General features: G+C 38.0%; 1 protein-coding gene across 4 annotated transcripts in view; it reads left to right on the top strand.

Moving 5' to 3' along the window:
• The window catches only part of LOC134224407 (TWiK family of potassium channels protein 7), a 333,804-nt gene extending 306,745 nt beyond the window's left edge, over positions 1-27,059 (top strand). For 3 of the 4 annotated variants that reach the window (XM_062703740.1, XM_062703738.1, XM_062703741.1), the window contains 3 exons: positions 11,595-11,736; positions 23,800-24,470; positions 25,284-27,059. In XM_062703740.1, the coding sequence (XP_062559724.1) occupies positions 11,595-11,736; positions 23,800-24,409 (752 nt within the window). In that variant the 3' untranslated portion in view covers positions 24,410-24,470; positions 25,284-27,059. The remainder of the gene's footprint in view (positions 1-11,594; positions 11,737-23,799; positions 24,471-25,283) is intronic. The other variant, XM_062703739.1, reaches the window with a different exon arrangement.
• The last annotated feature ends 898 nt before the right edge of the window (positions 27,060-27,957 follow it).

The following is a 27,957-nucleotide window of genomic DNA, read 5'->3' as shown; positions in this document are numbered from 1 at the left end:
TACGTTATTGATCCAAGTATTGTAATAAGCTTTATCCATGCCACACAAAAGGGTAAACAAACTATCGACTACCAGAACACAACAACAAAAGAACCATACCATCATAAGAGAGTTACTAGCAAATGACTACCCCAAATCACTGATAAATAGGATGATAAACAACAGACGCATTACACGAACACATACAGGAAGAACAACTGACGATGACAACATCACCTACAGATCCATACCGTACATGGCCAACCTATCACCGCAGATAACAACACACATTCAACGATCAGGGAAATATGACAACATCAAAATATGTCACTACAACATCAACACGATGGGAAAAATGTACAGACGCATGAAAGGGACGACGGATAAACTTCAACGAAGCAACGTCATCTATGGCATTAACTGCACACAGTGCGAAGCTATGTATGTAGGTCTAACCACCAACAAGCTACAGACTAGACTATACGGACACAAATCGGACAAAAACAAACTGGACAGAATAATGAACATGCAAGATGACAACTATAAAAACATACAACTAGACCAATGGAAAGAAAGGACCGCAATAATGAAACATGCAGTATCAACAGGACACACATTTGATTATGACAGTGTTAAAATTCTAGACTCCAGTGAAAAATCTACTAGACTTCCTATTCTAGAAATATGCCACATTTTAACTACGGATAACATAAACAAACGAACCGATACAGAAGGACTAAGTATTAGTTACATTGGTATCATGCATACACTAAAAAAGCAAACGAATGAACACAACACAAATATTAATCAAAACACCACCCATCCAACACATACAATAACCCAATAATAAGAGCTAGTTTACAAATATAGTAGAGATAGACATAGTCACATAGTCACCAGTGAACAGAAAGGTGAACATAGAAGTGAACATATAGTGAACAAAATTAGAGAGCATAACCAATGATAAGCCGATATCCCATTCCGGTTAGAGACTATAACACAGTGAGTAAAAGCTAGACAAAAAAAAAATTACCCAAAATTCATGTAATAACATAAAACAAAATGACAGGATTCCCAAATGTACAACAGATACAGACAACACGACAGGCTAAAAGTATTAAGACAAGAGCGATCAATTCTTTGTGAGTAATATTTTTAAAACTTGTGATAATTGTAAATTGTAAAACTGTTTGGATTAACATACAACAATAAATTTTAGATCCCTGAAGAAGGTCCCAAATACGGACCGAAACGTCGGAACAAGAACATTATTGTTCGTTTGATACAATATTAAGACTGCTAAGCCAATAAAACAATTCGTGTTTTCCGATAACAACAATGTTCAGTTCAATCAAAGTTACTGAGAGTCGTTCAATCAAAGTTACTGAGGGCCCTCCTTTGTCTAGCGGTAAGATGTGCGGCTACGAAGCAAAGCCATGATGAGGGTGGCTGGATTCGATTCCCGGTGCCGGTCTAGGCAATTTTCGGTTTGGAAATTGTCTCGACTTCCCTGGACATAAAAGTATCATCGTATTAGCCTCATTATATACGAATGCAAATATGGTAACTTGGCTTAGAAACCTCGCGGTTAATAACTGTGGAAGTGCTGAGTGAACACTAAGCAGCGAGGCGGCAATGTCCCAGCAAGGGATGTAATGCCAGTAAGATGATGATGAACGTCGTGGTTCGAGTCCTATCGAAGAAAAGTGGTAACCTCCAATATATTTTTCGAATCAAAATCTTTCACATAATGTACATATTCGCTTCTGAGTTTTCAAAACATTGTAAAATAAATGTTCGAAAACGTGGATGGAAATGGTTCGGTCAAATATTCCAAGGGAGGTTAGACTGAGCAATCTGTTGTAACATGGTCACTTTTGTAGTGACCATGTTACTCTGTAAGCAATAGTCCTCGTAATAATCGTGACCTGGTAGGATATAGAATATTTATGCCAATAGAGATATATGCTCTTGGTGGCAAATGTAGGGGGAGATCCCCCAGTGATGGACACATAAGCCATTTTACGAAAAACTCTCTAAGCATCCGGATTATGTTTACTTGTACACCTTATACACAAAATAAGATCAATAGTGATCCATCATATTCATAATTCGACTAGCTCAATTGCATTTAGTTCTTTATGCCAGGTGTCTTTAACGTAATCACTCATAACACAATCTTCACAAAGGCTTTAAACTCGTAGAACTTGCCATACACATATGAACTGCTTCTCAGTGTTGGCACAGTAATTATCTCGAATTGAAATCCTGAGGCACGGACCTGCAGCCGATTCACCTGATGCCACCCGACAGTGTGTTATGATAAATCAACCGAAAAAAAAACAAAAGAGGAAATTCAGTGGGAGTGCAATTCCATGTGAGCCGAGCAGAGAAAAATGGGATTTAACAAATGGAAAACAATGCATTCTGGTGCAAAATATTGCAAAGGACAAGAACAGCGGAAAACCCGCCACAGCTCACCATTGTTTATTGCAGTTGGTTGGTGCACCATTCTACGGGGATGCCACTGCATGTCTCCTGTATGATTGGGATGAGTATACCTGGGTTGATCCAACAGCTCCCAATAAGGGTGGTTTGCTTGCGTGCGGTGGTTCAGTTTCATATACCCACATGTCCGTTTCGGGCTCGACCCGGTACATCATTCGGGAGTGTGGTGCTGCAGCTTCTACATTCCCCGAAGTAATGCCGCCGCACAAAATGACTATAAACGTGCTCAACAACGGTCCCCGCAGCGAATAATACCACTAGCGCTGTACATTTAGAGAAATGCAAAACCGTACAACTCAGCGGGTCATTATTTAGAATAATCTCGTAATGGCGGCCAAGAGACAAAAAAAAAGTCCAACCAAGCGCAAAAAAAAGACCATTTCAGTAACCACTTCGTTATACAGGGTAATATCACCACGAGCCACATCGAACCTGCAGTGCAATCTGTCTTCTCAATTCAACGATTGTCAAATGAAATTTCATAGTCGTTATTGTGTACATATATTGTAACTGAAACAAACGATTTAATCAAAACTTAAGTGTAGCTAACGATTTCGCATGATGTGTACCATGATTTTAATCAAACGATATTTTAATGTTTCTGTTTCGGTGTCCTTCTAAACTGTAGTTTTGTATTCATTAAAATACGTTCAAATAACAACTCCAAAAATAGAAAACTCCGCTCAAACTTGTCAAACCATACATTACCATCAAGCGTGCTTTCCATCAAGGCATAATCCACATCGTGTCCTTCATCGTAGTTAGCAGCTTCATGTCCACCGACGAACATGGAACAGATTTTTCCTTGGCCAACATGTTTCCTCTGAATAATGTTAGCTTGTGCTTAAATAACTTCCATGAAATAGTGCCAAACTGCTGCAGCCCGTACGGAAACTGCCGGACGACGTTGGCTATTCAGAATATGCATGGAGATAGTATAGAAGCAGCCGTTTCGTGTAATGTGGAAGTAAATTTAGTGAGTAAGCTGTGTCCATAAATTTCCCATTTCCAATCAAGCTTTCCGCTCATTTCTATATTAAGCGCTGTGCTCGCTTCAGTTTACTCAACTACGACCTCCTTTAAGGATGCGCTTCTTGTCGATTAAATATAGAAAAGCATCTGGCTTGTATCTTCTCTCTTCTTCATAATATATTATTATGCTTTATGATGTATAATTAGCTGTTACCCGAAATATGTTGATAAAATATTTAGTGACATTTTCTGGGATATTGTCTTCAAATTGACGAAACGTCATAGCGCTGATTACATAAGTTTTTTTCTCGCAGAAAAAAATAAATACATGTATAATCAGGTCAACTTTGTATGATGTGGTGGTAGAGCAATAGTTCTCGTTGATCCAATTTCACCAAATTCGAGCCAAGAGTCACTTATGATTAATGAATAAAAGCTACTTGAAATAGCTTGAAGTAGTTGATAGAAACCTCGAACAAGTGTAGGAGTTAGACAGAAACGTTGAGATAGGCAAAATGTTGTCCAATTTCATATTAGCATAACTTTACATATAATAATCCAATTTTTATTATAATTGGGACCATCGGTCGCAAAAATTCTTCTAGCTATCTGTTTTCATTCTAAATCTCTGATCGGTTTACTGAAACCGGAGATGTTTCGGTTTTTTCGAGAGTATGTTACAAATGCAAATTTTCTTCTGCTTATCACTTTATATAACGTTTATTTTCATCATGTTTTATGCTTTCCCACATACTAGAGCTCATTTGCTGATCAATGGTGGTTGCAGATCCAAAATTCGTCAAGAATGCTCAGAGATATGGCATGGTCATTTCCATGAAAACGGTTCCTGGAAATATGATAAAATGGCACCACTTAGGAATAATGGGATTATGGCTTCGTATCTATTTATTTATTTATTTATTTATTTCGTCAACCGACGTAGACTAGTACAAATACATATACATGCTTTTTTTCTTTCGTAATGCTATAGTAGATTATCACCCCTATTCTTGTTTACGTACGAACGAAACTTTCGAACGAATGCAGTTCGTTCGAATCGTTACCCCATTTGATTTTGCTGGCTCGACAAAATTTCAGTTGAGTCAACACGTTGAGATACCATATCGTTAACAAATGAAACCGTTGCAAACTCTCGACGCTGTTTCAATGTTTGTATGTTTATAAGCATGCAACGTGATTCATAAGATGGAAGAGGAAATGACGTCCAACCTAATTTACGAAGAGGGTATAGTACAAATTGTTTTTATACTGATTCTATTCTTTCTTCATGTGTGGTTAAGTAAGGCGACCATACAATGCTACAATATTCCAGTATGGATCGTACATATGAAATATATAGTGTTTTGATTGTGTAGGGATCCTGAAAGTTGAAACAGAAGCGCTTGATAAAGTCTAGCATATTATTAGCTTCGTGAATGATTGTGTTATAGTGATCAACAAGAGTTAGTTTTGAATCTAAAATCACTCCTAAATCCCTAACTCTTTCACTTCTTTCTACAGTTTTGTTTCCTAGTACAATTTGTATATTTGGTATTGTTCTTTTTCTGCTGAATGATATTATGTTGCATTTCTTTACATTTATTTGCAATAGGCTTTTTCTGCACCATGTATAAAACACCTGTATTTCATTCTGGAATACGATAATGTCGCCTTATCTTTTTATTTCCATAAATAACTTTATGTCATCGGCATAAATTAAAAGCTTTATATTTTTGAGAATGAGGGAAATGTCATTTACATACAATATAAATAAAAGAGGGCCAAGATGGGAGCCTTGTGGAACTCCTGAAGTGACTTGAATGGGATTGGATTTCTTTCTATTAAATTTAATTATTTGTTGCCGGTCTGTGAGGTAAGATTCAAGCCATCTAAGGAGTCCTGACTCAATTCCAATTTTTTGCAATTTGAAGAGTAACAATGGAATGTCAATGCGATCAAACGCCTTGCTGTTTATTTGTAATTCTGTTTTTAAGTTGTGAAAATAATTTTTCATTAATAATAGATTCAAAAAGTTTGGGAATGCAAAAGATAATGACTATTCCACGGTAATAACGAATGTCCGATTTTTTGCCCGATTCGAAGATGGGCACAAGGTAAGAGCTTTTCCATACCCTGGGAAAACTTCCGGATTCCAGTGACAATCTGAAGAGCCAAAATGAAGCTGCCGTCAGCTTTTTAGCCAGACTCTTCAAAAATACCGGTGGAATACCGTCCGGGCCAGAGCCTTTAGATGCATCTATGTTTTTTAAAGCGTTTAGAATATCGTTTACCATGATCTGATTAACACCAATATCCCTAGCAAATTCTGGGACAGGCGCAAAAACTAAACGAATTACCGACGCGTTCATCTAGATACATGGATGACGGAAAATTGTCTGATTTTAACTTTGATTTTACGTAATTGAAGAAGTTCTTTGGGCATGACTTTATTTCGTTTCCTGTTTTCGTATTATACTCTTCAAATGTTACATCAATTGCTAGTTTTAATTGATCGCAGATGTCTAAATATTTTTCCAAATTTTCATTCGAATTGTCTAGTTTGTAATTTTTATGTAATTTTTGTTTGCGATTCCTTAAATTTTTTATCTGTCTATTATACCAAATTGGATATTTCGAATTTCCTTTCCGCCTTTTTTTCCTTATTGGAACCTCTTCTGTAATAATATTTAAAATGATGTTATAAAAGATATCAACGGAAGATTCAATAATCCCTTCATTCTCTAAAATTTGCTTCCAGTTAAATCTACTTAGCTTATGTTGTCATAGTTTGCTTTATGGTAATCAAGGACTTCTTCGAAGTCACAGTCGCTGGATTTTTGATAATCATGAACAAACAGAGAGTATTCAATAGCTGTGTGGAATGTTTCGTTTTTCCATAAGGGATTCAATGATTCTGACACACAAAAATCTTCCTGTATGTTCGTTAATAGAAGGTCTAGGTAGCAGTTCTGTTGATTCTTAATATGATTAATTTGGTTAAGCCCTAAGCTGGCAATTCTATCAAATATAAACAGTAGTGTTTCATTTTCCCAACAGGAAGTAGTATTTGCTCATTCTCTGAATCCGGAATAAAGTCAGCGTTGATTAAAATCTCCATAAATATGTACTTTGACATCAGGTGGAAGTTGCGATAAAATTTCTTCCGCAGTTTTTAAAAAGCTTTGTGTGTGTGTGCGTCATCCTCTATCCCTCACCCAGCTGGGGGTGTTGGTCAAGTAGTACTACAAATAATTTGATCAGATCTCATGGTCCGTAATGGTGCCCGTTTTGTTACGAAGAATACTACAAAAAGGATTCACTTCTGAAGCTAGAAAGGTTTCTTCAGAAGTGTAAGGAATGGGATGTACTAATTGTTCATAACAGGTACAGCAAAACTTCACAAGGACGCCCTTATTCGTAGTAACTACTCAGGTAGTAGAAGGTCGAGAAGAGCCACCGTTGCTAACTAAAGCGTGAACCGGATATCTGGGACTCCCACAATATCCGCGGCAATAGCAACAAACGATGCCCTGTACGTATTTAGTTTAAAATTGTATAACATTTTATATTGGTAAAGCAATAAGACAACGAAAAGTAAATAACTGGAACGTGCTCACCAATTTAGTTCATCCAGAGTGTTGTACTTCTTATCCTCCTTTGCTTTCATTAAAAACGTGGTCGTAATGCAAAACAGATAGTATTTGACTGTGACCAATTTAGCGGCTGCGAAAGTTCTCGCTGGGTCAATAACTGTCGAAGTTCCAGTAGCTGTTACTGCTATGCCTGCTGCTGCATTATTATTGGTTGTAGTGCGTTCAATATCTCAGAAATTGGGAAGTGTTTAACTATTGAAAATTCTTGAATTCTGGAAAGATGAGATGAAAAAAAAAGAAGGCACACAAATAGAAAAATCCACTGAAATTTACACTAAAAATCATGCACATAAATGGAACACCATTATTAGCGTAATTCCACGCAGGATATAGCCTAAATGTATACAATATTTGACGTGAATCGTCATTATTGCATACAAGTTGTAAGCAATTTTGTTAGGAAGAGGACCATTTCAGCGTAGAATAGCCGAAAATTTCTCATGTCAAGTTTTACGCGCTGTTTATTTTTCATTATTTTTTTCTGTGCAGTATCAAAATTACAACATAAGTGTTTGAAAATCAATATGTGATTTAGTATTTCTTATCATCATCAGGTGATTTTGATTAATTTAAGCAAAAGTATCAGTCAATTAATCAAGTACGAGACACTGAAAACGGATTTACTGTTGATGTCGAAATACGTATCTGTCAAAGGTACAATAAAGTAGTAAAATCAAATGAAATAGTATGAACTCGTCTTATGAAACTAATCAGCGTTTTTTTATTTTTTTTAGTTATATTCATATGTCATGTGAAAAAATTTTGGCGATAGCCTGTTTGTATTTTCACGGCTCTGCAAAATTTATTTTGTTGTAGACGGTAAATGAACAAGAACTGCGCACTGTATCATAGCTTTTCGGTAATTACCTTTTTAATCGATTGTATCAAAACCACTGGCCACTCGATGCTGGCCACAACACAAGGACTGTGAGGGAACTATACCTTTCCATATTTCTCTATGATAAATTCAAAAGTAATTGTAATTTGAAGAACACTAAATAACTCAAGAAATAAAACGCTTTGTAGTACTACAAGAAAAATAAGGAATAACGAGAAAAAATATCAAATTAGAACAATACAAAAAGCTTCTTTTAGCTTCTACAATAATCGTAAAGACCAGTTGATGTGGTAATAAAAAAATCTTTAGTCGGTTTGTTACAAATTAGCACCTTTTAAGGCCATGTTAAAAGAACTAATAGCAATGTTCCATTTCTCATAGTGTAATTCTCGATTTCGGCGCCCACCAAAGCTGACACCCTTGGCGGGGGTACCCTACCAATCGAGCGCTACGGCGGTGTGTAGAGCACTTATTCACCACAGATCAAAATTCTTGCGTTGTGAATAACAAAATTTCAAAATAATTTCCGATAAATGATAGTGTCTTGCTTGAATTGTGTACGTTATCAACAGTATTCAAAATTAAGCGTGTAGTTTAAGGTTGTAAATAAGGAAACGTTTCCTTTCTCGAACCTTTTCAAGATCCCATTTTTCAATTTTAAAGTTAGCGAAAAATCTTGTTACTATTTTTGAGCCTGAGCATTGAATATTTTAATCGGAATTGTAAAAATAGGTGTCCGATTGTAATTCATATAGAGTGATCTGTCCAATACATCGTTATCCGAACGAAACATACCGAATCCACTGTTATATTGTGTCAATTTGTTATTCTATGCTGAAATAACATTATGAAGGTATATATGTAGATTCTCCTATTCGATAACATAGAAGTGCAACAAGGAAAAATCTTACGAAGTTTCAACGCATAGCCAGCCTCTGGTTTGAATTTAAACTTGCTACTGTTCTTACGTCCATTGACACTACTCATCTGGCCATTCGCAGTAGCTGGAACTGCAATCTCTTCCGCAAGCATTATCGATGAGCTGATTGAACTAACGAAGACGACGAAGACTTGTAATTTTTCCATTTTTCACAATGAGATGACTTTGGCTGCAAAAGAAAATTTGTGGCAGCGAATTTGATTCTTCCGCAGTTTTTAAAAAGCTTTCATGAGAAATTGTTTGCGCATGTATGTTTATGGCTTTACAAGAAAATTATTATAGACACATTTTGAGGACGGTAGTGTCCACTGCCTTCTTTATAGCAGGTTACAGGGGCGTCCTAGGTAGAGGTCGGTTTTGGAACCATGAAACCTTGCATATATGGGTGCCAAATTAAATGTTTTCCCAAGACCATGAACATATAGTTTATTTTAAAGATACATTTTAAAGATTGTAAGACTTCTTAGCCATTTTATAACAGGTTCCGTATGTTTTTCGAAAGTGACATCGGCCCAGGATGTATGGCCAAGTCCCTGCCCGTTTTCACGGAAATGACCATATCTCTATTCCAACCAGCCAGCATTTTTTATATATCAATTCGTAAGGTATAGCGAACTTATAGCTCTTCAATGTGCCTAAAATTCTCTATCGCTGTGAGAGCGTTATTCTTGCGTCAGATTTTATACTTAGGGTAATGCAGGACAAAAACATAGGTCAATTAAGTCGTTATAAGTTTGTAAAAAAAATTGGTGTGAATTAGACTTCTCGAAAAAGACATTTTACAACACTGATTGTAGTAAAAATACTCACATTTGTTATCATTTTTCAAGCTTTTGTGGCTCCAGAATGCTTTGTGGGTAAAATATCAGTTTTGATTTAAAAACGTGCTAGAATGGCAAAACGTGAAAAGCTCAAGTATAATTGAATAGAATTTAGATGTAACCGTTAAATACATACAATTAATAATCTCTTATAATTTAATCTTTAGTTTTGGGAATAAATTTCATATGATCCTTGTGGAACATTTTTTTTCTTCCTAAGCAATGGAGGGGGAATCTGCTCAACAGACATCCTGGGTTGTCCAGGAAGTGCGGGGTTAGGGATCACCTCCAACAGCAAACGAGGGAGACAGGACTACATCCCCGACCCGCTAAACCGTTTCCATTGCCGCCAAGTCCATAGTCCCTTCGGTACAACCAGAAAGTAATGCTTCAAAGGGGGGCCAGTGCACAACGCACCCTTGAGGTTAGCTGCGTGTCCTTGCAGCACCGAACATCGTACCTCGCTTTTTTAGAAGAACACCATGGTATCGTGCAAGCGCGTTGCCGGCTTTCCAGGTGGCCTTACCACGCCCTATGTCCTCGGAAGGTGGAAAGGGTCGACTTCGCGCCTGCCTCCCTCTGCACGACTGGTATCAAGAATGATGATGCCGCGTGCACCCCAAATTGACCTTTCTGCGATAGGGCCTATTCGCCAGCACACAGAGGGACTTGCCGACGCGATGCCTACGCCTGTCCCAGCCTTGACGAGGACCCCTTTCCGTCCTCGGGCTCGGAACCCGCCCGGTTGACCGACGCCGCGAAAGTTGAGTTCACGCTCCACCTTCTGTGTAGCTCCGAGACGATTTGGGCGATAGCCGATAAAACGGCGTTCCAGCCAACTGCATCTTTACACATGTTGTCCGGGGTAGTGTCCAGACCACATGTGGAACGTTTGACGTATGGGAAATGTTCCGTTCTCCATCTCACTTAACATATATTCATCTCATCGCGGAACAAAAAAATACGACACCAATTTCGTCGCTTCTTTTTTTTTTGTAATCATGCGATTAAGCTGAAAAAAATCACAAAAATAAGAAACAAATCAAGTTCTTTTCCATTGCTCGGTGTTGAACTTAATCTAGAATTAAAAAAACACCTAAATAAAGATTAAAAAAAAAATTCCATTGCTTTGTTTTTGTTGAGATAAACATCGGAGCTATGAGATGAAATCCACGAGCAGTTCCCCTACAATTGATTTTCTTTTCTGTTAGTAATTACATACATTTTAACTCTCAGGAGCGCCAGTTATTTTTTATTTAATTGAATATTGACACTTGGCCAGATTTTCATTTCGGTAAAAGTATAAATTCCACTCTTCTGCGCAACAGTTGGTTTGATCTTGTATATTAAATTAAAATTTCATCATTTGACTAAATTGTACACACAAAGAGTGGAGAAACGAAGCCTGAAAAATAATTTATTTTTCTTCTGCAATATTAATGTAAGAATTATTCAAAGCTTAAGAATAACTCAAATGATTTACATATTTACTCTCTTTTTGATAAAAACTTTCCATCTCTTTGTTCCCCTCGCCGCTTATACATCCTCAAGCCTTATATACAGGAAAATCAATAAATTTTCATCGCGTAAAATCGCGAAAATACAAATCAGCTATATTCGAAAGATCAATGAACACTGCCAACAAATCTGTTGCAAAAGCTTCGGAACCGTTTCAATCTTCCGCTTTGAATCATGCTGACGTTGCTATTGCCATAACCAGGAGGATGATAAAACAGTTTGCGCCAAAAATTTTAACCTCTTCACAGCAGCATAGTGAAGCCCACCCACTACTCACTACATTGTTGTTATTGCTCGGCATTAAAAGCAGCCCACAGGCACAAATAATACAGACGAATTTTTTCACGCCGGTTCGTACATTTCAGGTTACGGCAACATTGCGCCTCGTACCACATTGGGCAGGATTGTAACACTCGCATACGCTCTGCTGGGGATTCCATTAACTCTAGTTTATTTATCGAGCACGGGTGGAATGCTAGCAAAAGTAGCCCGCGGCGTTTTTTCCAGGTAAGTGAAAACGATTTCTGTTATTATTATTATTTATACCACTATATTCAACACTGCCAAGTATGACCCCGGGAATTAATTAAAACCCCTCCGAGACACACGCACTGACCGCAGTTGATGTTTGTTTGTGCTTATTCAAAATGAAAACTACTGAAGCATGGTCAGCAATCAAAAGGCATGTTCTGTGCAGTGGTATATTGCGATATAGACACGCCCGAAAGATGATCCTGAAAGCGTTCTGCCCAATTAGTATGCAGTAAACTGGCCCCGTTGAATATGAAGGGAAATTAAAGTTGATGTTGTCTGCGGGATGCCAACCGGTTTGCATAATGCTGAGAAGAACAATCTCCAAAAGTTTCGGCCCCCGTTTGGCTTGTTCTGCGTCCTCGGTGTCGGCTATCGAATCGTTAGCTCAGGTGTGGCATTCCCCTTCAACTGTGAAATTTATGCTATCACTTTTCATTACATCTTCTATAACTCATTTAACGTAAAATAATGGAAGTAAAATGAGGGATGAAACAACATCAGATAGGGAGCCATTTGAGTAAACTTTATAAAAATGCAAAAGCGAGAAGTAAGCGTACAACTTTTTAGCACAGTGAGTTAAACAATAGAAAAGTACAGGGTTTTAAACTGGTTTTGGCTTAAAAGCGATTATCTAATACTTTGAAATCATGTACATTGGTGCACGCATAATAGCAATCTTCCTACATATTAGTCAATTGAAAGTTGGCATAGCAAAATTCATCTTGTTTGTTGATGCTTTCTCATGCAAAGGAAAAAAATTACATAAAAAGTGTACAGGGTGCGGCAGAAAATAATGCGAAAATTGGTTATTAATTTAAAAGATATTTTAGTTACTAGATAAAGATTGTCGCTTCGGTTCCCTTTGTTCTGCTGTCCAGAACATGTTGGGTACCAAGCTGTCAAATCATATGGATTTTCCTTCTTTGACATTTAGCTCCCCTATCCTCGCCAGCAAAAAATATTCCGGACAGCGACAATCTTTATCTAGTAACTAAAATATCTTTTATTATTTTCTTATAAATTCCATTTGATCTGCTCCAAGCACTAATCTCAACATTTTCCAGTGCAGTTATCATTATAAGGTCCTTTCAAACAAATTTACTGAATGTGTGCACTATTTTTATTAATAGTATCCTCAACACGACGTCGGAGCTAGAACACGCCTTTTGAACCTACTCCTCCGACATCATAACATGTGCATGTTATGGCTGACGTTAGGATCTTCACACAAGGGTGCGATGGTTTGCAGTCTCGTGCTTCAACATACGCCCCAATCGTATAACCCAAAGGATTAAGATCAGGACTGGTAGGGGCCACAAATCTTTCGACCAAAATTTCACGTTGATCTTCAGCCATTGTTGGGTCGATTGGACGTGCGGCATGGCACTCCATCATGCCGTAGGATAACGTGTTGATCCTCGGAGAATTTTGCCTTCCCCCAGGAAAGCACTTGGTCCTTTAAAATACCGATAAATAATTCGGTTTGATTTTAACCCCAACATCAATGAAAACAGGTGGCAGTTTCAAACCGTTCGACGCATCCAAGCCAAGCATCAAGATACCAGTCCGATTAGTTTGGAATTTGAACTTCACTTTCTTCAGAACTGCGGTGTGTGATACTGCAGGGTATCATCGTTTCTCTTTTTCTTTATTGATGACTTGTGAGGGAAGTCAGATTTTTTTCTTTTTTGGAAAAGATGTTTAATGTTGATACACATAGACGCTCGGTGGCAAGCGAGCCTCTATTGTCGTTGCAGAAGCAAACCCGCCTCAATACGACAAATAGAAGCACATGTTTGTGATTCAAACGCAACCGACTGTTGTTCAATTCTGATACACATAGTTGGGTAGAGAGAACATGGTGTGAAATGTTGCCAAAGCAGATTCGATAGATACGGGGAATTGACTGATGTCCCATAGTTATTAGCTGGTTATGGAAAACTTCTCGCAGGGGCAGCTGTTGTATAATTGGTAATACGTCCGTGTACTAAATGGAATAGTGTGGGTTCAAATCCCACCGGCAGCCGAATCTTTTTTCGCAATATAACGCAAGATAACGAACAACGATAAAAGAAAGGCAAAAGCTGTTCCGAATAATAAAAAGCCATGATAACAAATTTATTAAACTTGTATACAAATGCGAGAAGACAAAATCGGATTGGCAGCCCCCTTATAGAAGTGATTATTTTCGCTTTGTTTTCGTTCATTTTGTGTTGCGGACCGCACAGCTATGTAGAACAAGTTAAAATACATCATCAGAACCAGTGCTCCCCGCGTTTGGAGCTTTTTAAAAGAAATTTATCATGTGGTATAGCCTCCCGAATCAGTTCTTTATCATGGCAGCTTGCGAAAAAAGTCTCTCGCGGTATGTTACATATCGCATATGTATACAGAGACGATAAGTGAGAAAAAAAAGTCTCTTTTGGATTCAAACCCTGATTATGACCGATTTGGTTGCAACAACTTATATATGACTCGTTCCGGTTCTATACCTACCTGGGTATCTGGTTGGCTACGGCGTGGATACACCTCTGCCTGGCATATTGCAAAGCTCCATAATCATCGGATGCCGATATGCAATTTTTCATCCTCCCATATGTTCTGAATAATATTATGAATCGATTGATGCAGCTGCTCACTTCCGTGTTTGAGGAGCTCGACCAGGATCTCGTTTCTCAGCAGCTTTACTGTGTTTTAGCTCGTTTAGAGCCTTATTTACCTCGTCCAGCGATGGTGGTTCCACAGTTGACCATCGCCTGCTTCTTAATACACCTTAATTTTCTACGTTCGACAAATCTTCGAAGTGCTCCTTCCATCTGGTTGCCACCATTGTCTTGTCTGTCAGCACATTCCCCTCTCGGTCATTGCACAAGGTGGATACTGGCGCAGTCTTATGCCGCGCGCCATTGACAGTTGCGTAAAACCTCCGCATACCGTTTCTATTCATGTTCTTCTGCGCTTCAGCTATCATACTCTCTTCGTGTTGCCTTTTTTCTGCGATGGATTTATTTCTCTTCTGTCCTTGCTACACTGTACAGCTCTTTGTTGGAACGGGTACGAGTCACTAGACTCCTAGCAGAATTTTACTCGTCCGTCACTCGCTGGCACTCCTCATCAAACCAGCCATTTCGTTGGCGTCGCGACCTAACACTTCCTGCGTTGTTGTAGTCACAGCTTCGTGAATATTTTCCCACAATCTGTTGACGTCGCCAGAACCGGTGGCATCTCCTATCCACTCGTCCAGCTTCTGGTGGTACTGTTCAGCAACTCCTTCAACTGACAAGCGTTGTATATTGAAACGCATCGTTCGGGCCTCTGAAGGACCTTACATCTAAAACATTCCGATTCTATATGAGTCACATAAACTCGTCTACGACATGTGTGCTGCTCGGGCCATGCGGCATTGTACACGACATTCCATGAGTAAGAATGCAATTGTTTCCAAAATTAAAACACTTTATTAATTTATTATTAAGTTGTACGAATAAATTTTTCCTGCTTGGTCGTTAGCTACATGTCGCCAACCACGAAGTCTTCAGAGGATTCGTAAAAAAATCCAATGGTTTGCTCGCTGCACACCTCTTCTTCTTGTACCCATCTGATTGCTGTTAAGAATTAGTGTCATCGGTGTATTGTCAAAAACTGCCGTTTCAAACAAAGGCGCGATACGGCTTGGACAGTAAGGTAACATCCGTTTTACTCTTATAAACCGACCGTTGCAACAGCGCTTGCACTACCTCGCAGTGGTTAAGGTTCACCGCATGTTCGAGCCTATTTGGCTGCCGGACCGGTCGTCCACCGGATGGTGTTTGTTGTCTATGCTGGGAGCACAGATAAAACACCTCGGTGTGAGCTTTGTGGCCTTCACAGCTTACACCGATCAGGACCTTTGCAGTCATACTACTTGGATCCATAACTTGGATCCATTGGACCACGACTACTGCGCATAGGGCTCTTACTGTCGCCCCATCACCCAGCACCACATCTGTCAACTTTTCATAGGTGTCCGTCCATTTTTACGTCGACCAGCACATCCTCCAACCCACCACGTGCTTCTTCATCGCCTCTGCCTAACGACCTTTGGGGTCCACCTTTTCGCCAGACGCCACTCCACCACCAACTCTTTTAGGAAAATTTGAAGCACTCATCGCAATTGGGTCCCCCTTGCGGCTACTGACGAATACTGCTGGAATAGTTGCCTTTGTGATCTCATGGTTATCTATGCATATCTTGCGGCATACGCTAGGAGAAATGTCAAAAAAGAAAAAGTAGAATCACGAAAAAAATTCCACAGCGAGATATGGGATGCAATTCTTTAAACAATTTAAAAAATTTCAAAATGTTATTTATTTGAAAATAATTTTGAGCACCGGGTTAGACTTTTTATTATCTTCTTCTTCTTCTTCTTATTGGCATTACATCCCCACACTGGGACAGAGCCGCCTCGCAGCTTAGTGTTCATTAAGCACTTCCACAGTTATTAACTGCGAGGTTTCTAAGCCAGGTTACCATTTTTGCATTCATATATCATGAGGCTAGCACGATGATACTTTTATGTCCAGAGAAGTCGAGACAATTTCCAATCCGAAAATTGCCTAGACCGGGACCGGGAATCGAACCCAGCCACCCTCAGCATGGTCTTGCTTTGTAGCCGCGCGTCTTACCGCACGGCTAAGGAGGGCCCCTTATTATCTACATCGTACATATATTTATTTGATTGTTCATGACAAAGGGTTCTATGTTTGATGTTTATTGAACTTCTAATCTCGTGCAATAAACCATTTTCAAAAAAATCAGCTTGTAATTTTTAAAATTATTCTGAATTCCGTTGGCTATACCTTGCCGTGGTAAATGTTAGTGATTCTTCTTTTTTTCTGATGACAGCATTCATCCGGTTCTCCTAGCCCATGCAGCACACATAAAATAAATCACCGAATTCGGTAAAATTTTACCGAAATCTCAACAGCAGAACTGTTCGGTAAATAATTTAACTGATTTTCGGTGATTTTGACAGTTGAGCAATGGAAAAAATTACAAAAAATCTGTAAAATAAATTACCGAACAGTTCTGCTGTTGAGATTTTGGTAAAATTTACCGAATACGGTGCAATGTGTTAAATGTGAGGAAGGCCAAGCGAGGGTTTACACTTTCATGTTCAGAGCTAGATCAGCGCTAGATAGGAAGGAACATCTGAGCCTAACCCAATAGGCAAACTGGGTGGCAGAATTGGATAGCGAGCTACACGGCCCAGTACGGTTTTAGGAGACGGAAGACAACCCAGGCCGTTAGCCTACTCGCCGTTTCAGGTCGGTGTCACCCATTGTGTAGAACGACTCGGCTGTCAACCCTCGCATTCACGTACCTAAAAAGCAAATATTACAGTTATTGTATAAAATCACGGCATATAAAATTCTGCAAGGTTTTTATACAGCTTTTTATACAGGCATCGTATACAAAATAATTACATCATATTATTTATTACAAAATTGAAAAATTTCAAAACAAAGTTTGTATCAAAACATTTCGCAATTGTATATGGCAAAATTTTATACAGTTTCTGTAAGGTTTTTATATAGAACTGTATTGAAACCTGCCATCCGCTGGTTAGTCAATACAACAGCAAGAGAGGTATTGTAGATCCAGTTGAAAACCGAACTGAGCTCTCGCGACAATCACATTTTCTCCCATTTTCATATGTCGCAACTGCATCGTGAGTAGTGCGCATGATGGCGCACGGCTATGACATAGATGCGCACCACTCGCGATGCAGTTGCGACATCCGAAAATGGGAGAAAATGCGATTGTCTCGATAGCTCAGTTCGGTTTTCAACTGGATCTACAATACTTATTACGAGGCGCGGAAGTTCTAGTAAACGATCAACAACATGCGCAAGAAAACCGCACCGGTGCCAGTCATGATCAATGACAACTCCGAAAATCTGTTGACTTACCTAGCAGGGATGGCTGCTAAGTGGAAGGAGCACTATGAGTTAAGAGCTCCGCACATAGGATACGTTTGTGTTGCGTTTGACATATTTCCCATGGGAAAACTGTCAAACGCAACGCAAGCATATCCTATGTGCGGGCCTCTTTATTGTTGAATGACAATCGGACATAGTGTGCAGAAAAATAATCAGCATTAGGGATGATGGACAAGCAGTGTGGCCACCAACGCTAGACGAAGTGAAGAAATGTCGAGTTGGCTTGATGGCCTCATATGTCCTATCTACAAGAAAAGGCACAGTTAAGAGGAATTTGCAATCAGTGGTCCAAAATATGAGCCGTCGAACTAGTGTAGTAGCTGCTTTTTTGATCTTGCGACTACACGCGACTGACTCGAGGTTAGGGGGTTTAGGGTTTCAAAATTATTGTTGTTTACATGGTATGATGGTTTATTTTGGCATGATCTGTAATGGAAGACAAACAAGAATAAAAAAAAACGGGACACAACGAAAAGAAGAGGATATTTTTAAGGGGAAATGCCACAGAAGGGGACACACAAATAATCAAAAACTAACATCAATCTCTTTCAAAAACAGATTTTTCACGCTTTCTTTTTAAAGTCAGCTTACTTGCAATTCCAAGTTTCCAATCGTGTTTATGGCGTAGGTATTTGCAGATTGTAACGGGTCGAATTTTTTTTCATAATTTTCGTACTTCACAGGCAGCTTATCAAATAACGTTGAATCTTGGAATCCAATACTAGTCAGTTGTTGTTCCACCTTACGTTTGTAATCAAATTTTATTAAACTACATTCAATGAGATTCATGTTTGCAGCAAAGAAAATTAATATAGTTGGGCTTCTGGAAATGCACGATGCATTGGGTTATTTTTAGACTCGATTCATGATAGTTCCACTATACATACATATATGAATTGAATACCTATCATTCAAGTGAAGCAGAAGTCTTCAAATTTATGCACAGAAATCTGAACAATAACTATTCTTGACTGATGGTTAATATTATTTTAACATTGATTTAAAAATAAAATATGTGCTTAAGCATTGCAGCAAACACTCCATTGTTTCAATAATATTTGTGATCGACTCTATTGTATGTTTATGTTTGAAATAATATTATAAAGGGTTCAACTATCAATATTTTTGTTGACACTGCTATCTCTTTCGCTGCGTGCTGTTTTTAAAATGTTTAAATAGCTTTGAAACGTTTACATTATGGGTTTGATCGCGGTTGCCTGCTAGGGAAAATGAAAAAGGCTGTTAAAACAATTCTATCTAGCCACAGCTTTCTTTGGGCACTAAAGCCTTTTCCCAGAAAAACTATTAGCATTACCTTCATCTACTTTCTCTAAGTTCTACATCAATATGCTTTCGATAACATTTTCTGTGAATACTTATGATATAATAAATTATAGGAGCCGCGAGTGTTGTAACCAGATAAGCGCTCATCTTAAACAAAGAAAGTATTACCAAACAATCAGTCCCAGATTCTATTATATAGGTACACCTTCAAAACAATAAATGCCAGTTTAGAATACATAAATATGTAGCTTAAACATACCCTATAATGTCTATGATCGATAGACACTTGGTGTCTTCGGGGACTTTTGATAGTAGCTACCAGTAAAACTCTTCTTCTTCTTCTTCTTCTTCAATGGCTCTGCATTCCAACTGAGGCTTGCCCTGCTTTCCAATGTGGTATTCTATTGGCTTTTCCTCAGTTATTGACTATTAATTAAAAGCTTCTCAATGCCCGCCATTTCATGAGTAGGGACACGGCGGGTATTTTCGCCTGTTCGTCATGGTCTCGGAAACCAATAAAAGAGACGCCTTTTTGTAGAACTCATACGTACCAAATCGTAAGCTCAGGAGAAACGTTCTGCTATAATGGAGTTCTAGCAAATGTACGTTGCTTTCGTTGGTTTTAGCGCCTATGACGATGGACGGAAATACCTGCCGTGTCCCTATGTGTCTTGTGTTTTAATGTACAGCAGGCTAAATATTTCCAAATTTGGAAATAATAATTTCGAACGGGGCCCTCTTTAGCCTAGCGGTAAGATGCGCGGTTGTTAAGTAAGACCATGCTGAGGGTGGCTGGGTTCAATTCCTGGTGTCGGTCTAGGCAGTTTTCGGCTTGGAAATTTCCCTAGGCAAAAAAGTATCATCGTGTTAGCCTCATGATATACGAATGCAAAAATTGTAACTTGGCTTAGAAACCTCGCGGTTAATAACTGTGGGAGTGCTGAATGAACGCTAAGCAGCGAGGCGGCAATGTCCCAGTTGGAGATGGAATGCCAATAAGAAGAAGAAGAAAAATTTAGAACGGTAAAGTATAGAAAATCGTATCGTACATTATATTGAAATTCATGCTTCTCACAAATTTCACTATATTTATTATAGGAATTGTATGAATACTATCTATACATACTACTTCGAAATCACACAGTTTCAGCCGACTCAGGCCTGGCCCTATTATGACTTTTTTTACAAGAATTAATGATGCGCGTCGTCAATAACATTGTTTTTAATGTGAGTTAGATATGTTAACTATGCCACCATAGTATTTTATATTAAGTGATATGACTGTTAGTATAAATACCATATAGACGAAAATTCATTGTCATATTTAGTTGTTTATTTTTTTAATTAATCATATGGTGCAACTTTTTTTTTTTCGAGATGAATATCGTTTTTTAGGGAATTTAGTTCTTAAGAATTTCGTTGTATTTATCTCTGATGGTTGATTTTCTGCTGCACGCATAGGCTGGCGCCGCAAAGCTTTTTTTTATCTTTATTATTGAGGTTTTTAGCTCTAGGTTAGTTCTCCTCAGATACCGCGAAGCTGGTAGCGGTGGTCAGTCATTGCATTCGAGTGATTAAATAGTTGAGCAGGGAAGTAAACTTCGTTTGAGTCGATTACACGCTTGTTCGTTCTGGGAGGAAAAATATTGAAATACGAAGCATTCCTCAAGAAGTCGTCGTCGTCGTCGTTTTTGGATAAAAATTCACCTCACAATACATTTTTATTAATAGCTCAAACAATTCCATAATTTTTCTTTATTGTTTCTACGCGTTATGAGTATTACAAAAAGAATTCACTTTGAGCGATGCATATTCTCGCGTTAAAGAAATAATATTGTAGGCGTTTTAGTCATGGAATAAATGAACATTCGCTCACTTTGAGCTTATCCTCGCGATGGATGAATAATTTGAAGTGCACGATCGAACGCGTTTGAAAGTACAGAAGGAGTTCCGCGTTATGTTGTTCTGCCTTGTATGATAGAAAAATATTAATAATTAGTACGCTATTAAACGTGTTGGAAAAATGATCTCGAGATCTGCGTTGTTGCGTCCTGCTTTGTACGTTCATAATCACTACACGTTACACACGGCAACCGTTTACCAAAACGAACCCTGCTACAATTCCTACCCCCTATATCCAAAATCCCAGTGATTTCTCGTGGAAGTGCAGATGACTCGTCGGCTTCCATCAAAGCGAGTTTCACGTCAACATTTTCCTACCCATTCCTCAATTGACCTGCATTCGGACACGGCCGGCGTCGGTATTGCCTTTTTTTGGTTACCAGTTTTTACACATTGAGGATGATGTTAGTCCCATACCCGTAATGCTGGGTAGATACCTCTTCGTGGTGTGTTACGGGGTAAGTTCTACCATGGTCACATTGCCAGCTACAGGCACATCCTGACGCAACGAATACCTTCCCAATATCCAACTCCGTGGTACTTATTCCTTCTCTCCCTAGTAACGGTACAGATAAGCGTGGCCAGGAATAGTAATTCTAATGCTTTTGTCATTTTTTGTCATAGATTGAAATTAAGGACTACACCCACCTTGATTTCTGATAGCAATCTGGACAGAGATTTCAAAGGAAACATTAGTATCACTAGTTTCCAGTCCACGAAATATACCGTAGCAATGCCATGCTTTCGTATTTTCATATATCCATATAATATTTATTTTCCATATTTCATTATACTTATTTTTTATATTTCATTATATTTATTTTTCATATTTTTACATTTTATTTTTATAATTTCCATATTTTTATAATTTCATGTTTTTACAATTTAATATTTTTTTATTTATGTATTTTATACTGTCCTAATTTTACACTTTCATATTTAATATTTAATGTTTTTATATTTTTAAACTATTACATTTCATATTTTTGTATTTTCATATTTATATAATTTCTTGTTATTACATTTTCATATTATAATATTTTTATATTGACATATTTTCCATATTTTTATATAGTCGAGTCAAGTACAAGACACTGAAGACGGCCTTACTGTTGAGGTCGAAATACGTATCTGTCAGGATACAATTAAGTGGTGGAATTCAATGGGATTGTTTAAACTCGTCTTATGACAGGCATATTTTTATATTTTTCTTATTTTTATACATATATTACATTATATGATGCTTTTATATTTTTAAATTTTCATGCTTTCACATTTTTTATACCTGTATATGTTCATATTTTTATACCTTTGTATTTTTAAATTTTGAATTCCATATTTAAATCCTTTGTATTTTCAAATATGTGTATTTTCTTTTTTCATGCTATCATATTTTCATATTGTTATAATTTATAATATTTAACTTCCATATTTTTTTGTCTTTCTTATATATTTATACTTTCATGTTGTTATAATTTAATTTGCATATTTATATATTTCCGTATTTTCAGGTTTTCGTTTTCATATTTTCGTATTTTTATATTTTTATGATTTAATTTTTCATATTTCCATATATATTTTTGTGTTTTAATATTTTTATATTATCTTATTTTCAGATCTTCTTATTGTCATATCTTCAAAATTTTATGCTTTAACATCAATTACAAGATACAAAAATATGAGTGCATGGAAGCATGGAGGCGTGCGATTGTGGAAGTATTGAAAACTTTAAAATATAAAATTTTCAATATTTTCATATTCTCATGCTTTTATGTTTTTGTGTACTCATATTTTTGTATCTTCATTTTTTAATTTCATGTTTTCCTATTTTTTATTTTTATATAGCAATTTTTATTCTTTTATTATATTATATTTTTATGTTTCTTATTTTCATATTATAAAATTTTCATAATTTCATGCTTTTTATTTTTATATTATAATATTATGTACCTTCATATTTTTATGATTTAACATTTTCATAGCCCACTACAAAATATCCCAGAAATGAAAGCTGCACAACCTGACATGTAACATTTATGCAGACGACGTCCTGGCACATAACCTATCTGATACTCATAACTAAAAAAATCTATATAATTTCCAGCTTCTTCTACAAGAGATGTACATCCTGAGTTAACTCCGGCTCCTAGTTGATGTTATATTCTACAAATATATATAAAATTTGATATAACTTCTTATCATAATGTTATTCATTTCACTACATATTTATATACAACTACCAAAATAAGAACTTAAAAAGAACGCGGTGCGTATGGTACGGTATGTCCACGCATCCTTCAACCCCTGTAGATTCGAGATATGTATCATGTTGAAGTGAATACTTGAACACGATACAACTCTAAGAATCATCTCTGCGGCAAACACAACGCAGTGGGCCTGGCCGCTTTGAAGTTTATGTCATACCACTGGTATGCTGTGAGCCTCAATATTGACAAGAAAAATTATTGGGCGTCATCTAACTCAATTATTTTCCAGGATGCTTTCTTTGAACTGGCTGCGTTTGTGTTCGATTAGATTAGATTAGATTAAAGCCTTTTCCCAGAAAAACTATGTACAATTACTTTATTTTTGCAGCAACTTATTTGTTAATAAATCTAGTCACGTAAAGATTGATGGAATCATTTAGTAAGGATTTTAGACAACATAAAAAAAATCAAAAATTATTGAAGAATTTGACACTTAAACGTTGATTGTTGAATAGGATTGCTTTCAAAACAATTCTGTGTTGACATAAATCAAGTACTATGATACGTGCGAAATTGATTTGGGTCAAATTTCCTCTCTTACTTCCATGCCCCACCATGCCATAACATTGATTTTATTTTTTTTCTGGCTCACATATTTTCAGAGTATTCTGCTGCTGTTTATGTTCCAACTGTGGCTACTGTTGTTACGACGAGAAACGTATGGCGGAAAAGGAACGACGGATGAAGCGCAAACGACAACAGATGGAGTTGCGAGCCCAGCATATTGCCTTGCAGGAGCCTTATTACGTACGTTCCGGTTCCCTGCACAACAATCTCCACTCACCAGAGAAGCAGGTCCCAATGATAAGCGACGTCGATTCCATAAATGGCACAGACAGTGAATCACGTACGTCCATGCATGGACTCAGTATATTAGCGCCCATTTTACTGTGCATTGCCATGATGTCGATATACGTAGCACTTGGAGCGTTTGCACTCTACAAGCTGGAAGACTGGCCTATCATCGATGGAGTGTATTTTTGTTTCATGTGTCTTTCAACAATTGGATTTGGGGACATGGTTCCTGGTCTACGGAAAGAGTCCACTTTGACCACGTGGTTCTGCTCGGTTTACATAATGTCCGGCATGGCCCTAACCGCCATGTGCTTCAACGTGTTGCACGAGGAGATCATGCATCGGCTCAAGCACGTTGTTGAAATTCAGAAGAAGCTGAAACTGAACGACGATCACACCGACTTCCTTGCCTCTTGACGATACGAAAAGAATACAAATTTGTATCAAAGAAATCCCACCGAGGAAACATTAATCACAGGTAAGATGGTCCTACCAGGCCATGCGGTTGCAAGTTGGTAGCCTATTTTAGGTGGTTAACAACAATTTGCGTTTCGGTTTCGATATGAGATGTTGTGAGTCAGAGTGAAACAAATGCCCATATTTTAAATTTACTGTATGTTACCCAAGGATAGGCATTGACATTGTTCTAACTCAAGCCATACTATGTTTGGTGAACAATTTGTTTTACGAATAATTTTTTTTTTCTTACGCTTCAAATATCAAAGGCGTACATACATACATTACAGTATGGCCCATAAAAAAATGCGAAAATGTTTTTTAACTTATGTTTTTGTACATTAAAGGGTTATTTCTACTATTCATATATATGTGTGTGAGCAAACGTATCATGAAAAAAACATTTGTATCTAGTGAATGTATTAATGAAAAAAATTGTTACTATGTAACATAGTCTCTAAACTATGTAACTACGTAACTATAATTATGATGTTTTCGCATTTTTTTATGGACCATACTGTAGTTGAAATCAAGTAAATATAACCTGGAAATAAACCGATTATTTCTATAATTTAACTTAAATCTTCAAAATCTAAGAAATACCAAGAAAACCATCAGAATTGCTTATGAATTTTCTGAAAACACGGGATTTTAAATACTTCAATGTAGAAAACAATAGTAAAGATTTATCTCGGCTTGGCATTTCCTATTATGTTGTGCAAGATAAAACATAACATAACACGTTTGTACCACTCTGGCTCTACGAAGAGCATTTTTATGTTTACCCCTCAAGTTATAAACTCCACTTTCAATTTCCTCTGCTCCCGACCAACAGGTACTCCAACATCATTAATCTTCGCCCAGGAGCCCGATTTAAATCAATTACATGTGCTAAAAGATTGCAATAATCACTCGTTAGGACACGAACTGGTTCCAATTATCACCATGAATAATCAAGTGGTGCTGCCTGAAGTTTTAGAGAACGTACCCGACTTATCACTGACGACTGAACAATGCCATCCGACTCCACCCATCGCCAAACAACTCCAATCGAACCTCAACACCGGAGTGTACACACTTCCAGAGGAACCAGAGCTGGAGTCAGATGAAAATCTAGCTATTTAAAATTAATCACAATCAATTCCGTCGAATGGAATCCTTACAGACCCCTTCCAAAATATGAGACAAACACGACTAATATTTTAAAAATCTTCGAAATATTTTTTTTTCGATTTCTGGCGCGACAAAATTTAATGATTGAACACTCCAACGTTGTGAAAAAAAATTGGAATCAATAAAACAATGTGAACGAAATGAAAGCAAGAGAGATGAAAACGGGTTCATACACAGTATGTGGTCAACGTGAAAATTATGAATGGCTGCACCAAGTTGCAATTCTGCCAACGTGCCACTTGCCGGTGATTTATTCCATAATAGTATAAACGATGAAAATTTCCAACCGATCATGATTGAATGCACGTTTTATGGAAACATACCTGCCCTCTGGGAAATAATAATTCGTTGATTTAACGCTGTGTAGTACGCGGATGGGCGATAATGGGTGTTGACTAATTGTGTTAAAGATTCATTCATTTGCGGGGACTACTTGTTTTATTGGCGGTCCCAGGTCAGTGCCAAACTTCACAGCCAGTAATTGGAAAAATATGATTGTCTCATTTGGATGTGCTTGTTGAAATTTATAGGAAATGCAATCATATTTGACATCATGTGCTCTCCAGTAGAGCTCGGAATGGAAGTGATTGAATAATGCGAACAACTCGATTAATTATCCTAGCAGCTACAATTTGAGGTACTTCATTTTTGTTTTCAAAATTCTTTTAGTTTAAGTTTTATTTACTTTTATGAGTATCAGGTCCGGACGTTTCAAAAGTCCAAGCCAAGGTATTGTCAACGAGCATCGCAGCTTCGCAACTTTCGACTAAATAGGTCAAAATGCCCAATAGAGGACCCCTCTAGTAGTGGAATTTAGAACTTGCTGCCATAGGGCGAGGAAATTCCCAGCCCATAGACAAACAGACATAACACTCATGAAATTATCATCGTTCACTGATTTACTGGTCAATTTAAATAATCATTAGTTGGTCAATCGGAAAAAAAGTGAAGCGCGCATCGAATTTGCTCATGTTTGACGTTTGCTCACTACCGCCATCTGATTCGTGATTTTCCTAACGATCCGAAAACAACAGATGACGTTAGTGTTTGTATGACGATGCATTTGATAAATAAATGTACAAAGTGTTTGCTCTATCCGTTTGGATAAACATTCCAATTTCTTTTGCAATCTCCACAAAACCAGTACAAGCCAAAGAGATCTCTGCATGCCACGGCAATAGTTGCATTCAAACCATCTATCACATTCACCGAAGCATTGCATTAACTTGTTATCGTTTCGCAAACCGGAATTGCTGCAACCGCTGAGCGCATTTGCAAGTTGGTCGTTGAATAGATCCTTTGGATAGACAAATTTGTTGTACAAGAAGAAAAACTTTTGTGCCAAGTATAAGCATACGCCGTAGATTATTTACACCGTCGTCTAGTGCACCACAGACGAGGTTTCAGCCTCAGTATATGCTATCCGTTACAAAGCCGGTAAGATGTCACCAGCACCATCATAAAAGATTATTTTGCCAGGTTGTACCGTCGGCATAAGCCAGGGGGCGCAGCAGATTCGAGTTTGTCGGCCAAAAACGTTTCCGCCAACAATCGGCCACCGCCAAGCACGTGTCACGCCCGCCAATCGTTGGCAACCGCCGAGACACTTTCAACACATGCCACGCCTGCCAGTCGTCGACAACGGCCGAGATACCACTAAGCAGGTTTAGTCCCCGCCAGTCGTCGGCAATCGCCGGTACACCGCACATATAGTTTGCTTTCCATCCACCATCGACAACGGTCGATCCGTCTGCCAGCTCAAGCAAGAAGCGCCGTCTGATCCCGCAAGCAATCAGCATCCGCCGAGTTCAAGTCGAGTAAAACCGCGTCGGAATTGATCGGATCCGTGAAACGGTCCGCAGCTTCTGTTGCTAAGTCCGTCAACCCAGTACCACCGCTTCGGTGGAGTACTCGGGAGTCCAGCGTCGACGATCCAGCCAGCAGTATAGGAATAAAACCCTTTCGTCCGACCTGCCCTGAGCGATCTAACAGGGGTGGCTTCAACAGGCATTTTCGCATCACACTTCATAGTGTGTTGGCGCTTAAGTGAACTTGTTATTTATTTTTCTATTCAGTTTAAATTTCTGGTCGAAGCCGATTCACAACGGAAGAAAAGCAGGTTAGCCGTATAGTCTGGTTGAGTACGCTTTGGTCTGGTGTGGGTGATTACCTGCCTTCAACTGTTGCAATACCGTAACAAGTTTGACCTCGGATATTTCAGTTTGGCCGTTATTGTTTTGCTCTAACTGAAAGATTTCAGTTGGTGAAGTCTTCAGTATCTTTTATCGTACCGTACCGTTCCGTTCTTGAGAACTTGGCTATCCGTGACCAAAATA

This window comes from Armigeres subalbatus, chromosome 3 (genome assembly GCF_024139115.2).
Source record: "Armigeres subalbatus isolate Guangzhou_Male chromosome 3, GZ_Asu_2, whole genome shotgun sequence".
Taxonomy (NCBI): domain Eukaryota; kingdom Metazoa; phylum Arthropoda; class Insecta; order Diptera; family Culicidae; genus Armigeres; species Armigeres subalbatus.
Note: the sequence above shows the minus strand (reverse complement) of the source record. Positions and strands in the feature narration are given on the sequence as shown.